The sequence below is a fragment of the Myotis davidii genome, unplaced genomic scaffold (genome assembly GCF_000327345.1).
Source record: "Myotis davidii unplaced genomic scaffold, ASM32734v1 scaffold18, whole genome shotgun sequence".
Classification (NCBI taxonomy): domain Eukaryota; kingdom Metazoa; phylum Chordata; class Mammalia; order Chiroptera; family Vespertilionidae; genus Myotis; species Myotis davidii.
Genome location: NW_006292696.1, coordinates 695,503 through 711,751, shown reverse-complemented (window position 1 = coordinate 711,751; position 16,249 = coordinate 695,503). Strand labels below are relative to the sequence as shown.

At 51.7% G+C, this 16,249-nt stretch overlaps 1 protein-coding gene across 7 annotated transcripts in view; it reads right to left on the bottom strand.

The window, feature by feature from the left end:
• Positions 1–221: 221 nt before the first annotated feature.
• ABLIM3 (actin binding LIM protein family member 3) overlaps positions 222–16,249 on the bottom strand; it is a 106,531-nt gene continuing 90,503 nt past the window's right edge. For 5 of the 7 annotated variants that reach the window (XM_006766220.2, XM_006766221.2, XM_006766223.2 and 2 more), the window contains 10 exons: positions 14,766–14,813; positions 12,578–12,712; positions 11,038–11,102; positions 9,557–9,704; positions 8,475–8,504; positions 7,828–7,886; positions 6,126–6,186; positions 5,459–5,466; positions 4,841–4,921; positions 222–2,340 (listed from right to left, as the gene is read on the bottom strand). In XM_006766220.2, coding sequence (XP_006766283.1) covers positions 2,227–2,340; positions 4,841–4,921; positions 5,459–5,466; positions 6,126–6,186; positions 7,828–7,886; positions 8,475–8,504; positions 9,557–9,704; positions 11,038–11,102; positions 12,578–12,712; positions 14,766–14,813 — 749 coding nt within the window. In that variant the 3' untranslated portion in view covers positions 222–2,226. The remainder of the gene's footprint in view (positions 2,341–4,840; positions 4,922–5,458; positions 5,467–6,125; positions 6,187–7,827; positions 7,887–8,474; positions 8,505–9,556; positions 9,705–11,037; positions 11,103–12,577; positions 12,713–14,765; positions 14,814–16,249) is intronic. The other 2 variants (XM_006766222.2, XM_015565606.1) reach the window with 1 other exon arrangement.

The window sequence follows — 16,249 nt, the reverse complement described above, 5'->3', positions numbered from 1 at the left end:
TGGAACACCCTCTTCCATCTTGCAGGACCCGTGTGCTGCAGGACCCAACCTGGGTGATGCTGACCTCATCAAATTTTCCCATTTTACAGAAGGAGAAACCAAGGCCACGGGAGAGCTGCTCTCTAAGAGACTCTTATTTTGAAAAAAGTGTGTGCGTGGTTCAGTCTCTTCCCATGTCACTCATTTCCACTCCCACTACGAACGACAGCAGGACACAGGTCTGGGTTGAAATCATGTGCCTTTATGGGAAACAAAAATATCCAACGACAATAACCAAAGCCCTTCAAATCTTGCCAAGTTCTCAACCAGTGACAATGAGGCAGTTTTGATGATTGCGTCTGGCTGGGGACATTTCTAAGGGGTCAGGACAGTTGACAGACATCGGCCATAAAGAGAAGTAACCGAGAGGGTTGATGTTTTAAATGAGAGCATAAGAGGCCTCCCTTCCGGTCCCTCATCCTTTCACCCTTTCAAGTTACCGCCTCCTCCCAGTTTACAAAGATGCTTCCTGAACTTTGCTCTAATGCAATCTCCTCTAGAACGCTCTCCTTCGTCTGCACCCACCGCCATCTGCCTTTTCAGTAATGTCACAAACACTTTCTCATGCCATCTCCCATCACTTTCCGCCTTACATCCATCACAGTTGAGTCCATGCCTTGTTAGTAGGCACGTCCCCCAGACTAGGCCCATGCTGATCGTCCCAGCGTCCCACCTCCCTCCCCCATTCAGTGCTCAGTATACAGTGAGTGCTCAGTGAGGGTGTGTTGAATTGAAGTCAGTCCTACAGTTGCCATGTCACATCTCCAGCCTCTTGAGAGTCGTAATTGTCATTTCCATGCATTCGTCCTTCCTCCCATGACCTCAAAATTGCCTGACTCAAGGCATCTCCAGGAAGGAACAGGCCCCACCAAACATTACCAGCTCAGGGTAGAAGGTCTGGAAAGGGGAGGAGAGAAGGCTAAGCATTCACCCCGTTCCAGAAGGCAAGGAGGCAGGAAAAGCAGCCACTGGGGAAATCCAGGAGGCTCGTGAGTGGGATGGGCCAGTGCTTCGTTCTGGAATCTCGTGAGCAGCCATTCTTCAGAAGGTTTCCCCTATGATACCTGGCCCACTTTGTGGTGGGATTCAGGTCCTGGTTGGGTTGCCCTACCAGCCCCGGACCAGCAGGTCCAGACCAGGAACCTTTCTTGGGAACATGGCCTTTGTTACCTTGAGAGGGGTGATAGAGGTTGTCTGTCTAGTTGGTCGGTTAGAGCCATGGTGGGAACCTTAGCCCTGGGTGTGTTGAGTTGTCAGGCACATAGATTGTAGTAAGGCTGAAGAATACAGGCTGCAATAATGGGCCTCTCCTCCAAAGGGGGAAGGGGACCGGGGGTGCTGGGAGCATTCCAGGGTGGGGAGAGAGGCCCCAAGAGGCCCTGCAGCTCCAGTTCTAACAGGTGCCCTTCTCTGTCTCCCACTCCTGCTCCCAGCTCCCACTCCCTCTCTCTGGTTCTCATGGTAGGGGCCAGGCAGAGGGGCCAGTTGGAAGTGGTGGAAGAAAAGGAAGCGCCTTTTCCATTCCTACCATGAGTCATAGATTGGAACCAGGGAGAGGCGAGGATCAAAGACAGGAGGAGGAGGACTGAAGAGCTGAGGAGAGGCCAAGGCCCTGGCCACCTCTGTTTACTGCTGTGAGTAGTAGTTGTGAGGCCCACACTTCTCACTGCATCATCCCCAGAGAGCACCGAACTCCTAATTGTGGGTGATGAGAAAATTCTGCCAGGGCTCTCAGAGGTGCTCAGTGGCTTTGGGAGGTGGCTGTGGATCCACCCAGGGGAAGGCCCCTCTGGGGCCAATAAGATGTGAAACAGCATGGTCAGCGTCCACACTCAAGACTGGAGAAAAGAGCTAAGAAGCAGAGAGAAGAGACCTCAGGCACCTCCTTTAGGAGGGAGGGGTGGACCTTGGGGGACTCAAGTTAGGACAGATGTTTCAGTATAAAAAGGACCCCTAGTAAAAGGATAGGCGTCCCCTCAAGTTCCTTCCCAAACCCCATTACATTTAGAAAAGAGAAAGTAAGGAGCATAAAAATATTTTGATGACGTGGGCTTGCCTGACAGCACAGAAAAGCAAGTCTCCTGGCAGGCAGTGTGCCCCATTACACAAGGGGGTTATACTGAGCTCCAGTATAGAGATTTTACATATATCTTTATATAAGTGCATATATATTTATAGAGCCTCTGTCTAGAACAGCCGGGCTTGCTTCTTCAGTTCGTTCCTCTTCCAGAGGGCTAGCCGGTCAAACTCAGAGATGGTCATGCCGAAGACTTGGTAGAACTCCTCCTGGGACAGGTGGCGCTAAAAGGAAGTGGGAGGGGACAGAGAGGAAACAGCTTGAGGATGTGAGGTGTAGGCTGGGGGCTGGTAGAGGCAGGAGCGGTCACTGTATGTTTCCTCTGGGTGCACTGTGCCCAGCATGGTGTCTGACCCACGGAAGGTATGTGATGAATAGGTGTTGAATGGATAAATGTGTGAATGAAGGTTTCCTTGGAGGGACCTCAGTGGCTGGTCTGATTGAAGAGGCTGCCCCCGCTCGGGATTCAGGTGGGACTTATGCTTCACCTAAGTGCCTCTGGATGCATCCAGGTTGACCTCACCCTTCTGCATCCCTGCTACATGCATTCATTCTGTGTTTAGGAGTGTGTATGGACTAAAGCTACTCCTCTGTCCTTTGGGGGGAAAAGGGAGCAGAGCCAAGACATTAGGGTGTATATCCGCTTATTAATATTTTTACAAATGATCTGGATGGCTGATCCTCAGGCCAGTCAATGAAAAACACTACTGTTCATATTCATCCGCCCACTGAAATGTCCTTTCATCTCTTTCTTATATGAAAACCATACGTTGTAAAGTAAAACATTGCTTTGCACTCCATGGCAGGACCTCCACCCACCCCTGCTTCCCACCTTCTGCCTGCTCTCCCTCTCAAACAGTCTTGAAACTTGATACTTTGTCAAAAGCTTTTAAGATTTAGAAATATATGGCACTTAAAATGTGGCAAAATATCAATGATTGGGGCATTTAAGTGAAGGGTAGATAGATGTTCATTTTGCTATTCTTGCAACTTTTTGGAGTTCTGAAATTTTTCCAAATAAAATTTAAAATTGTGTGTAAAGAGAGAAATATATGGCATATATCCTGCCCGGAAACTTACTGGAATCACTGAGATGACCTGTTGATAGCAATTATAGTGGTTCATTGACTTAGTTCAGTCCACTTCCTGAACTGGCACAGGGGGCTAGGGCCCAGGGGTCTCAGCTCAGGCAACACGTTAGACACGCCCCTGCGCCTCTGAACTCTGATGCCAGAGTTCCCTTCCCGACTGCAGTTTGACTGGTGGACCCTCTATTGGTATTTTTTTAAAGCTCCCTGGGTGGTTCTGATGCTTAGGGAAAGCTGTGCGTCCCTGGCCTGAGCTTCTGAGTGTCCTGGAGGGTGTAGGAGAGCAATTGGTTTTCAGGATGAACATTTTCATCCCTTAACGCTGGTCTGGGAGCTGCCCTGGGAGCTGGGAGCTGTCCCCTTCAGCACTGGAAGACACGCTCACTGCCAGACTGTGAAAGGAGGCCATTGGCCGAATCATCTGTTTCTTCTCTGCTACCCCAACATGCTAGGGCTGGAAGGACTCACTCGCATTCCGCTCCGACTGCCCCAACCCCCTCTCTACTCTAGGTGAATTCCTCGTTGTTAGGTCAAGGCGGTTGATATGCTCTTCCTCCCACTCTAGACCAGGGGTAGGCGATACATGGTCTTGGCAGGTAGAGGAAATGGATCTATATGCTAGACACGGGGCTGGGGGAGACTGGAGGAAGAGGTGAGTGACACATTCTGGGGGAGGCTTGGAGAGATCTGGGGCACTGGCATCACTAGAATGCAGCCTTGAGGAGTGAGAAGGAGAGTGGAAAGGGAGGGGCAGTCCAGGGAGAGGCAGGAAGAGGCCCTGGGGTGGAAAGGACAGAGGGTGCTCCTGCATCAGAAGTGACCAGGAACTGGAACTCCAAGCCAAATGTACTGAATGGCTCACAACGCCATGCTCAGGTCATATCCGTGCCTGTTTCTATGCTGTTTGTATTGCATGATGTTCTCCTCCCTCTCTCTGCCCATCCAAACCTGCCCACTTTCAAAGGCCAGCCACATCCTTCCTCTGGCTGGAAGCCTGCTCCTCCAGCCGAGCCTTAGCGGTCTCTGAGTAAGAGCAATCCCACACTGGCAAAGTGCTTGCTTTGCAGGACACTGCCCGCCTCAGCGCCAAAGGCTTTGTGTATTGTTTCATTGTGTCACTTGGCAACTGGAGGGAAGCATGGCCATCACCCTGCCTCACAGAGGAGAGAACTTCCCATTGGAGTCGTGGTCACCTGGCCAGGCTGCCCACCGAGGGATGGCAGGATAAGGGTTGGAACCTAGGGAGTCTGGCTTGAGGCCTCCTTATGCTTTTACTTCTGCAGTGCTGCCTCCCTGTCCCCCGTCACAACACTGGTTTTCTCTACAATCCTGCACAAAACCAGGGCTGACTTTCTTCTTATCTACCAGACTCTGAGAGCAGGGACCAAATCTAGCTGCTTCTTTCACCTGCAGCATCATCATCTGCAGGTGGGACACGCTGTGCCGGTGTCGCACAGAGGCCGAGTGGATTGAGGAGGCAGCACTGAACATCAGGGAACAGAGCGTCTACTTTTTCAACAGGCTGTGTGACCTTGAAGCCATTCATTTCCCTGGGCCCCTCCTGAGCTGGGTGAGACCAGGCAACTGCTAGAATCCCTTTGAACCCAAAGGCTCCGGCTCAGTTTTCCACTCTTACCTCTAAACGTGTCCGGTCCACGTCCTTGGGCAGTCGGTTTCTTCCTCTTGTGGTCACCAGCAGCAGTTCGTAAGGGTAGATCTAAGGAGACAGGATGGGGGGAGGAGTTTGCAGATTGGGTGAGGGCGGCGGGCTTGTCCCTTCAGCCACATTTTGTGTCTGGGCTCCTCCTCTACCCAGAAAGAGCCAGAGGTTCAAGTCTGGAGGGAGGCCTGGGTCTGCCTTCCCTGGGGTTGCCTGGCAGCCTCAAGCCACCCTTTCCCAAAAGGCAAGGGTCCAGCGTCCCCTGATCTTCTAGGGATAAGCGTGGTGGCATTTGACATTAATGTGGGCACAAGGCCTCCTGAATGTAAATGGCTCATATCTGGTGATTTGGAAGCTTCCAGACAGTCTCTGAGGCCCACGGGGAATGGTCTGATTTCAGGAGGCAAGAGTCGTAGGGAAGGATTTAGGGAAAGTGGGCCAAGGAACTGGAAATGCTGGTCTTAAGGGGACCCTTGAGGTTGTTTATCGATGCCCCCATTTTCCGCGTAGATAGCACTGTTATCCTCCTGCTGGTCCCCAGTGTAGCAGGTCCTAGTGTCTCAGGGACCTCCCAGGTCTGTGCATCTCCTTTACCTTGTACTCTGTAGAGAGAAAAGACACACAAAATGGAAACACATTGGTCTTTGCTGTGCAGACTATACTGGCCGCTGTCTTAGAGACCCTGTCCTTGCTGAATTCATCTCACATCAAGGCTGGTAGGAGTACCATGGCTGGCTGGAGATAGGGGTTGGGGAAAAAATGACCTTTGAGAGATTTAGAAGAGAAATAAGACGAGTCTGAAGTACAGGGAAAGACCCTCCCTCCACTGCCTGGGGGGCCTCCAAGTTTCTGTAGGAGCTGCCCTCTTGCCTGAGCCTGCTTGACGCTGGTGAGGCTGTGGGAGAGCCTCTGGCAGACTGCCCACAGCTCATGGAAGTTTTGCTGGGAACAGTGTGCATTTGGCTCCGAGTGTTTCCCTTCACGCAGCGCTGGCAGCAGCTCTGGCTCAGCCGTGCCCGGACAGCAGCACTCTGGGATGGCTCCGGGAACCCAGATGGGACAGATGGCCTGGAGGTCACCCAAGGCCGGGGATTTGAGAGGATGACGGGTGAAGAGTGGGAAAGGGAGGGACTGGGAAGTGAAAGGGAGTGGGAACTTGGGGTTTGGACAGAGCCCAGCGTGGGGCCCGAGCCTGTAGCAGTCATTCACTGGGGGTCATGTCACAGCTATGAGCAGTGCATCCGAAGTCCATGTGACTCACCTCGCATGCCCCAGTTGACGGCGTTCATGCTGTCGTAGTGGAAGAGGTCCGCGCTGGGTGTCTGCAGGGGAGACAGAGCCAGGGCCGGCCTGAGGCGAGCTCACCTTGCCCGCCTGAAGCACTCACCTATCTCCAGAAAATGGACCAGGGCGTGTGGGACATGGGGCCCTCGCAGAAGCCCCAGTCTCCAGCTGGGGTCATTTAACTCACTGTCATATCTCTAGTGCCCAGGCCCAGCACATAATAAGCACTCAGGAAACACTCATTTATTGGTGAATTACATCTCATGCTTTCTTTCATGAGATCTACCCTATTCAAAAATGCTGTTGCCCTCTCCCCAAATCTGTGATCTCCCTTCTCCTGCTCACCATTTCCCCTCCCCCACATAGCACTCACTACCTTCTACGTTCCATATAATTTGACTTGTTTACTATTTACTACTTGCTTTCTGTTTGTCCCTATAAGAATGGAAGCTCTGAGGGCTGGGGTTTTGTCTTGCTTGGTCCCTGATACATTCCAGGGTGCCTGATGCATATAAAGTACTTTAAATAAATAACTGTTTTGCGAGCACATGTCCAGTTGGGTTAACACCAGCCGCCATGCTCCAGTGGAGCTCGGATCCCTTCATATGCTCAACCCTAAAGTAGCCTAATGGGTGTACAGCCTCCAGTTCTGTCCTTCTGTCGTCTCTAGTCCATACAGCACGGAGCCAGGTCACACAGCACAGTTACTGGAAACCCTCCGAAGCCCTTACCAGCGTGCAGGGCCCCACTGACACCCTGTCGGGCTTCATCTCCCGGGTCGGGCTTCATGCTCACTCCATGCCAGCCCTGTGTCCTCCCCGCCCTGGGCCTTGGACACTGTCCGTCCCTCTATCTGGCTGGGTCTTGCTGGTCTTCAAGCAGCAAGAACCTCTGTGCCCTCAGGCCTGGCTTACATCCATCCCCCTCTGACCGCCTTCTCTCCTTACTCCCATGCTTTGAGTTCCATCTTAGCACTTAGGACCACCTGACTGCAGATCCCACCTTTACTTGCTGGTTGTCTGTCTCCCCAACTAGAACTCAAGCTCCCCGGAGCAGCCACTTTATTCACTGCGATACCTCCAGCACCTAGAACAGTGCCTGGCACGTAATAGGTGCTCAATAAACATCTATCTCAGTGTCCCTGCTTTCCCCGTCACCTGTCCAGGCACACAGCCTCTCCTCTTGCTGACAAGATGTATTTTTTATTCTCTGTAGGTCCTTAAACCAACTCACCATTTCTGGGAAGGTTTTATGTTGCAGGCCAATCAAAGAGCTCAGAGGGCTCCAAGCCATGCCAGGCAAGTGGAGCAGGCAGTCAGGTGTGGGCTGTGGGCTTGAGTCCTGGCTCTGCACTTACTGGGTGTGAGAGCCTGAGCAGGTCACCCCCGCCCCTCCGTGCCTCCAGAGTAACTACCTCGCAGGGTGAAGGAGTTAGTGCTTGTAAAGTGCTTAGCACAGTGCCAGGCACTCGCCAGCCTCTCCTGGGGGCTCATTTTCACACAGGGCTCACGGGGAGGAGAGCAAGCATTGCCTTTGGGTTCCTTCAGTTGACCCACCTCTCACCCCAAGGCCTTTGTCCAGGTTCCACCCCCAAGTGACCACCATAAGCACCACAGCAATGAGCTAATGCTGGAATCGCCAACATCGCAGACGCAATGTCCCCACGTAGCCTTTCTTACCCTGTGCAGCCCATTTCTTCTGTAAGCAGGCAGGGAGGCGGACTTGGAGATGAGGGGATCTGAAAAGAAGGAGCAAAACTATTGCTAGGGTCCCCTCTCTCTCCGAGTTCATCTGGCTGCAAATGGCCAATATTACTCCCCAACCCCGGGGGCGAAGGGGTCATAGCCGAGGCCACCAGCTCCTCCCACTGCTCTCCAGGCTTGTAGCTGACTAATCTTAGGGGTGCCTCAGCCTGACAGAATTCTAGGCCTACCCAAAGCACCCACTAACACAGTCTTCTGGCCTTGTCCTGCACACATCTACCTTCTTATGATGGACTCCTGTCCTGGCCACACGGTAGCTCTAGACAAAGGCCCTGGAATTGGAGGTGAGCTTGAAACCCAGACAAGTAAGCTCTCACATGGGTGGAAGAGGTGCATACTCTTCCTTTCCTTCTGGGAGCTACTGGACACATCAACCTTTGTTCTAAAACCAAAAATCGAGGCCCTCCAGCTGACAAACACAATGGGGTAGACTATTGGAGAGAAGGACTGTGCTGGGACATCCATGTTATATGCTCATCACACAGCTATGGGGGACCTGCAGCTGACTCAGCTCTGGCCCTCACAGAACACCATGGGCTGAAGGTAGGGCGGGCAGAACATACCACTGTCAGCCAGGTAGTGGGACCGAGGGGCTGCAAGAGAGAAAAGCCACAGATCAGTGTTCATGGGGACAGACAGATATGGTGGACAAACAGACAGGAGCTGGAGGGGAGAAGGGGCCTCTTTCACTACCTCCTTTCCCACTGGCCAGTTTCCAATTGTTGTACTTGTACTGCATCCTCCCGCCCCCTCCCAGCTCCTAGACCAGCACCTGGGGCATAGCAGGTGCTGTGTTTTATTTGCTCACAGATGCCATTGAATGTGTTGAATTCTGAGCAGCATTGGTGGTATACTGCACACAGCCCAGAAGCAGAGGTTAAAATTAGTGCCTCTCAGTGGTCAAACAGGGAACTATCCTGGTTCTGCCATTAGTAGATACTTAACTTCTTCAAGTTACTTAATCATGCTTCAATTTTCTCATCTCTTAAATGGGGAGGGAGTGTCTCCTTTACAGGGTGATTGTAAAGTCACCTAATACAGAAAAGTACTAGCACAGTGCCTGACACATGCAAAACACTGAATGAACTGGCTTTTAACATCATTACCACCATCTCCTTTCATCTCACCTAAAGTCAGGGTGATTATCCTTGATTAGGTTACTACTCATCCAGTATTGACTTGTATCCATCAAGTATTGATATGATGTTAAGAGGATTATTCTTGACAAGGTTATTACCCATCAAGTATTGACTTGAGATGGGATTTCCTGGCAGGACTGACTCCCACAGGGGTAAGAAAGAGAGAAGGCAGAGCATGTGTGTGTCCAGGAACAGGGATGGGATGACAGTGACTCTTAGGGCAAGCTGCTTTGTATACCTCCAGTGATAGGAGGCTCACTACCTCAAGAGGGACCCCTTATATCTTTGAGCCATTTAGACGAGTAGAAGATGTTTTTGTTGACATTGAACCTGATTGGAAGTCACTGCTTCAGATGCCCCAAGAAGCAGAGTGACTCATCGCAGCACATGGTCTCACTTAGTGCCCTGCAGAGCCCCTTGCCAAGTCTGTATTCTAGAACCAGGTGAGACCATAGCAGGGGGGAAGAGAAAGCCCCCACCAGGCAGGCCTCCAGAGCAGTGCTTACAGCCATTGAGGGACATGTCATAGCCAGCTGTGTGCAGGGCCTCCCGGCTGCTGGTGGAGCTCCTGGGCGGGGTCCAGGGATCTGCATAGGAGCTGGACCGCGCTTTCATCTCCTCTTTCAGAATCAGCCGGCCAATTCCGCTCTGGAGCTGGGGGTGGGAGAGAAGCAAAATGAAGTTAGAAGGAAGCCAAGAGCCCTGCGATGGAACAGGGTTGGGCGAGGCTGAGTGACTGGACTCTCTATAGTGAACCTCTGTCATTTTTGCTTTCCCAGTGTCCCTCCCTCCTTGCAGCACGTGTATTTTCTTCTGGGACTTCATCTCTCCTTCACAAGTGGTCCTGTGGTTGGAGTGAAATTCACATAATATAAACTTAACCATTTTTTTAAAAAAAATATATTTTATTGATTTTTTACAGAGAGGAAGGGAGAGAGATAGAGAGTTAGAAACATCGATGAGAGAGAAACATTGATCAGCTGCCTCCCGCACACTCCCCACTGGGGATGTGCCTGCATCCCAGGTACATGCCCTTGACCGGAATCAAACCTGGGACCTTTCAGTCCACAGGCCGACGCTCTATCCACTGAGCCAAACCGGTTTCAGCAACTTAACCATTTTAAAATGAACAATTTAGTGGCATTTAGTACAACCACAGCCTCTATCTAGTTTCAGACATTGTTATCACCCCTTAAAAGGACCCTGTACCCATTAGGCAGTCAATCCCTATTTCCCTCTCCTCCCAGCCCAGTCCCTGGTAATCACCAATCTATGTTCTGTCTTCATGGATTTACCTATTCTGGATATTTCATGTAAATGAGATCGTGTAATATGTGGGCTTTTGTGTCCGGCTTCTTTCACTAAGCACAATGCTTGTGAGGTTTACCCACATTGTGGCATGTATCAGTACGTCATTCCTTTTTTATGGCTGAATAATATTCCATTGTATGGATAGACCACATTTTTAAACCCATTTGTGAGCTGGTGGACATTTGGGTTGCTTCCACCTTTTGGCCATGTGAATAGTGCTGTGATGAGCATGTGTGTACATATTTTGAGTACCAGTTTTCAGTTCTTCTGGGTATATATCTAGAGGTGAAATTGCTAGGTCACATGGTAGCTCTACATTTAACTTTTTGAGGAACCACCAGTTTCTGCAGTAGTGGCACCACTTTCCATTCCCATCGGAATGCATGAGAGTTGCTGGCACTTACGTGCCACTGCGTGAGAAGAACCTGCTTGAGCATGAGGCCAATGCTAAGGCAATGGCACAAGAGCAGAGGGAGACAGCTTCCCCAGGACAGTTTTTTGAGCAGCTGGATCTAGTTATACTTGAAGCTAATCCTACCATTTGACTTTTCAGTTATGCCATTCCTTTTTTCCCCCATCAACAAATGACTTTGCATTTGGTTTCTGTCACTCACAAGTGAAAACATCCTCAGTAACATACCGTCTAAGCACCTCATTCAGCGGGTGGCCGGCTCACCTTGTGCATGCTGCGGTCAAAATCGTCCTCCTCTCCTCCGGACGAGAACCTCCTGGCTCGGGGCACTGCCAAAAGACAGCGAGGATCAGCTCCTGCGTGTGCTGCCCACTCAGCCTGCTCTGGGGAGAGGGCGCAGGGGCAGTAGAGCCTAGATAGGTGGGCGTTTCCTTTAGGTGCTGCCACTTTCAAGCCAAGTGACCCTGCCCAAGTGCACTTGGTGAGCTGCCGCTCCACCATGGCCTCCTGTACAGAGCTGCCCAGCATCCCTTTCCATTCCTGGGCTCTGAGGTGGGCGTGAAGCTGATGGCCCAAACAGAGCTAGTAAGCCACCCTGTTGGGACTTTGCTTGGTGGGAGAGAAGCCCTTTTCTGCCCAGGGTAGGAGGTAAGCCTGGACCTGCCGGAGCTCCCGCTGCTATGAAGAGGGCAGAGTCAGCCTGAGAATGGAGCCACCCAACTCGGGGGACAGGATAAGTCCCGATGACGTTCATTCACCTCTAGATCCAGCCGTGCCACGAAACTTTCAGTCACATGATCCAGGAAATCCCTAATTTGGCCTAAGCCATTCGGAGTTGGGTTTTTTGTTTGTTTGTGATTGAAGCAGTTTCATCTAAGATCCCCCCTCTCCCCGACACCTGCTGGCTGTGCAGCATCTGAACACCTTTCTTTTATGGACCCTGGTCACTGTCCACTTTGGGTCATAGTTGTGTTGGTTTCTTAGCTCCTTTCTAAATGGAGACTTCTTTGAGCACCAGGAAGGGGTCCTCTCAGCTCCTCAGAAGCTTTGCTTAGAATGGACATTCACTTAGCAAAGGTGTGTATTGAATCCAAATGGCACTTGATGAAAATTCCTCCCCATACTGAAAGAAAACACTTGGGATGCCAGATTGGTTGGGGTTTGCACCTTGAGGACCATTAAGATTCTTTGCCAGGTGCCTACAAAAGCCTTCCATCCATCCTCCGAACTATTATTCCCCCTGCGGCCAAAGTGGTCTCTCACAAGCATAGATCTGATCATGTCACTCTTAATGGCTTCCTACTGTTTTGGATAAAGACGAAAACCCACAAGGCCAGTGGGATCTGGCTCCTCATCACCTCCCCCACCCCGCTCTGAACTCCGGTTAAGCTGATGGCCTTTTCTTCCCCCCATGGAGCCACCCTCCCATCTTGGGCTTTGCAAGATGTGCTTCTACAAAGCTTCCTCCTCACCCTTCCTATAGCCGCAGTCTCTGCATCTGAGATGCTCTGTCATCCCCTAGGCTGGACAGCATGCCCCTGTCATCAGCTCTCTTACCACCTGTGTCTCACCTCCGGGACATCACCTCCTGCTCTAGTTAGGACCCGTGTCTTCTCCACAAGGCCAAGGACATGGTCTGGTTTGCTCCCCAGTGTTTCCCTAGGGCCCATGGCTGGTCCTCAATACATGTTTGTCAAATGAATAAGTGAATGATCATGTGAAGGAGCAGGTGACTATCCTGGCCCTTGTGTCCCTGGTGTAGGTGACAGGGCTCTGGCCTTGGCTGCCCTGCGGGGCACACTACCTTTGGGGGAGCCATGGTAGGTCCAGTACTCAGACTCTGAAGCATAGTAGGGGTCTGGAGAGTAGGCTGGACTGTACTTGGAGGCCTGGCTGATGTCTTCACTTGTTTTGCTCTTCGTTGCTGTCGACAAATCACCTGTGAAGGACCCAAAGAGAGAGCTGTAGGGAGGCAGAGTATTCTAGACCAGTGTCCTGTGCACTGTTTCCCATGTCTCAGCCAGGCTCCAGCCCAGGGGAGTAAGTCCACAATAGGGAGCATTGGTGCTGGAAAACACTGAGGCCAAGACCTGCATTTGACAGGTGGGAATCTGAACACCAGAGAGGGGAAGGTGCTTCCTCAGAACCACACAGCTCGTTAGACCAGAACAGGATCGCACCTCGCTCAGGGCTCCTTCTGCCACATTCCACGGACTCCCAGGTGTGCTCCTGAGTGAACACTAAGGCCGTGGCTCTTCCAGGTGAGATTGGACACGTCCCAGGTGAGCCCTTGCTCTTCCTTACCTTCCTTACCTTCGAGCAGTTGGCCTTGTTGTGGATTCGAGCCACATTTAGGGTGGGAATTGGCAAGCAAGCCCTGCTGCATGTTGAGTCGGGTCAACCTGCTCACCCTGAGATGCCAAGTCCTTCTTGGGGAGATTATATGACCCGAAGGAAGGAGCACTGGACAGGGAGGGAGTCAGCAATGCTGGGTTCTTTGCCCAGCTCTGCCACTTAACTCAGTTGTAACACTGGGAAAATCCTTCCCTTCTCTGCCTCAGTTTCCTCATCTGTGAGCATCAGAATTAGTCTTTTGGCTCAGATGCCATCCAGCTTCCAGCTTCCACATGAATTCCATAGCATGGAGTGACCATCAAACCTATCGCAGCCACAAAACCTTCTGGGGCAGTGACTTTAGCATGTCTCAAAGACTGGCAAGAGGCTGACTAGGGCAGAGAGAGGGCTGGCTTTAGGACAGTTCCTCAGAAGAGAAGCTATAGGGACAAAGTCTACACTCCTGGTAGCCAGGGCAGCAGAGGGTCCTGGGATGGCCCTCAGCCAGCTCTAGGCTGTGCCCCCTTCCCCAGCAGCACTTGCTCCCAAAGCTTCCCAGTTCTCTTTGATGTGGTTTAGTCAGTCCCCGGCCACTCTCCTCAGCCCCTTCATCCGCCCTCTTATCCACTCAGCCCACCTCCACCCCAGACGCCCTGCTTTGGTGCTGCCTCCCAGAGCCATTTGCAAATCCTGCAGTCCTGAGGGCTTTGGGGTCTGGGGCCTTTTCCAGATGTAAGGTCAAACTAACTTTGTTAGGGTTGGTGACTTTCTGTGGCCACTTGGGGCACATTGTCCTTAAAACAAGGACAATGGGACCGGGCAGAGCCACTGCAGGTGGGGAATTCACCTAACTCAGCAGTTATTGCAGGCAGGCCTGATGGCGACTAGATGGCATGGCTTCCTGGCCCTGTGGGGCACATTAAGATTCAATCATAAAATTCCAGCAAAGGTAGTCAGTTACCATTCTTGTTGTGTTTATGCAAACAATGAGGCCAAATTGAATACTTTCTGCAGCCACACACAGACGTGCACATGCTCACAGACCTCCCTGGACCCCAGCCTGGCCTCTTCCAAAATCGAGGATGTTTGTCTAAATGATCAGGTTGTAAGTACCCAGAGCCACTATTTATACTTGTGCCACCCTTTCCACCAGCTCAGTGAGTTCAGATCCCGGCTCAGGGCTGCTTCTGCTGGCTCCATGCTCCACCAACTCTGTTACCCACCTAGACCCGTGGGCATGCGAGGGTGACAGGGTGGCAGTTGCGCCTTGGCTAAGAGGTGTGCTTACTGCACTGAGGCTCAGTAAGTGCTCCTGCAGGTACCTCCAGGCCTCAGTGATAAATGACTGAGCGTCAGTGCCCTGGGGGCGCCCCTCCCAGCGGTAAGCTGACAAGGGTTACTCTGACCATGGAATTAAGGACACCAGACAGAAGGGAAGGGGGATTGGGGAGATGGTGGCAAAGGATTTAGGGGATATGAAGCCTTCCTTGCTCTTTTAAAATGTCAGCACGCTCTTCTCCAATGTCCCCTGGAGTCGGTAAGGACCAAGGTGCAGCCTTGCAGGTGCCCCTCCTGGTGACCGGTGCAGCACCTTCTGCACACGTGTTAACTGCCCCACATCCCTTGCCTGGCCATGCCCGCTCTGCCTCAGACCGTACCATGCCGTTTGTAGATCGGGGGTTTCCGGTAGATGTTACTTTCTCCAGCTGCCAGACAGACCCAGAAGGGACAGTAGGGAGGGGAGAGGGAGAGAGAGAGAGAGAGAGAGAGAGAGAAAGAGAGAAAGAGAGAGAGAGGAGAAAAGGAGAAAGCAGTTGGTCAGTTCATCTCAAAAGAGAGAGATGGTCCATAAGTTTTCCCAAGGGTCCACCATCTTTTCCCAGGTGGCCTTCTTCAAAGCTGAACTTCCAACCTCGTACCACCAGGTTCCAGGAAAGGTGAGGGGAGAGGAATGGATGGATTCAAATGGTGCAGAGGAAGGACTTGGGGCGTGAATGGTGGGCATGCAGGCAAAAGGTGAGCACGTGCTCAGCAGGCCCCATGCAGGACAGGCCCCACTGCCTCCACCCAGCAGCCACGCCTCATTCCATGAGAAAGTGCCCTGAATGCTGCAGCCAGGGTTCAGCGTCATCTCCTCCCACTTCCTCAAAACAGACAGGCTGGGACCTTTCTGGGGCAGGTAAGAAAGGTTTAGATGAAACAGCAGGACGAACTCCCGGGAAAAGTGAGTGGGGAGGGAGAACCTGTGCTCGGAATTGGGAGAATAGTCGAGGCTGTAACTCAGGGCGAGATCTTGTCCAGTTCACTCCTACAAGCTCGCCTATTACTATCCCCCAGGCTCGCCACCTCTAGCCACACTGGCCTGTTTCAGGGCCTTTCTACTTGCTCTGTGTGGGAAGAGCTCAGGAGATTTATCTCAGTGCAGTGGTGGATGCAATGGCGCAAGCACACTCCGCCTATTCAAGCTTCCTTGGCACACCAGGAAGTGGCAGCGCTCGCCTGAGCAAGGCCCCTAGAGCCCCTACATAGTACCCTGATCTTTCCTACTATTGGCTGCCCTAAGGATTGTGTAAACTTCTGATTGGTCCAGAATGTTATATATACTGCTGCACTTACACAATAAACTTAGATCTGCGTCACTGAACCTGGTCTCCGGAGTCGGGCATGCTTTGTTAGGACTCCTTCGGCCCGCGGGACCCCCTGCTTCAGCTCTGCCAGGATGTTTTCCCCTGGGATCTTTGTAAGGATGATTCCTTCTAATTTTTGGCTTCAAGGTTGTCACCACCTCCAAGAAGCCCTTCCTGACCACCTCATCTAGCCCAGCCTCCCCCAGTCACTCTATCTGTTGTATTATGTTTGCAGCACCTACTGTCACCCGAAATTATCCTTTTACTTATTTGTTTACTCATTTATGATTTCTCTCCCCACATTAGAACATAAACAACATGAAGGCAGGACCTGGGCTGGTTTAAGTTGCAACCTCAGGGTCCAGAATAGTGCCTGGCTGTACAGAAGGAATAACAGAGGCTCAGAGAAGCTAAGCAACTGGCCTGAGGTCACCAGCTCATACATAAGCAGCAGGATCAAGATTTAATCCCAAGTTTTGATGCAACAGCCCCTGACTTTCAGCCTGATTACTGCT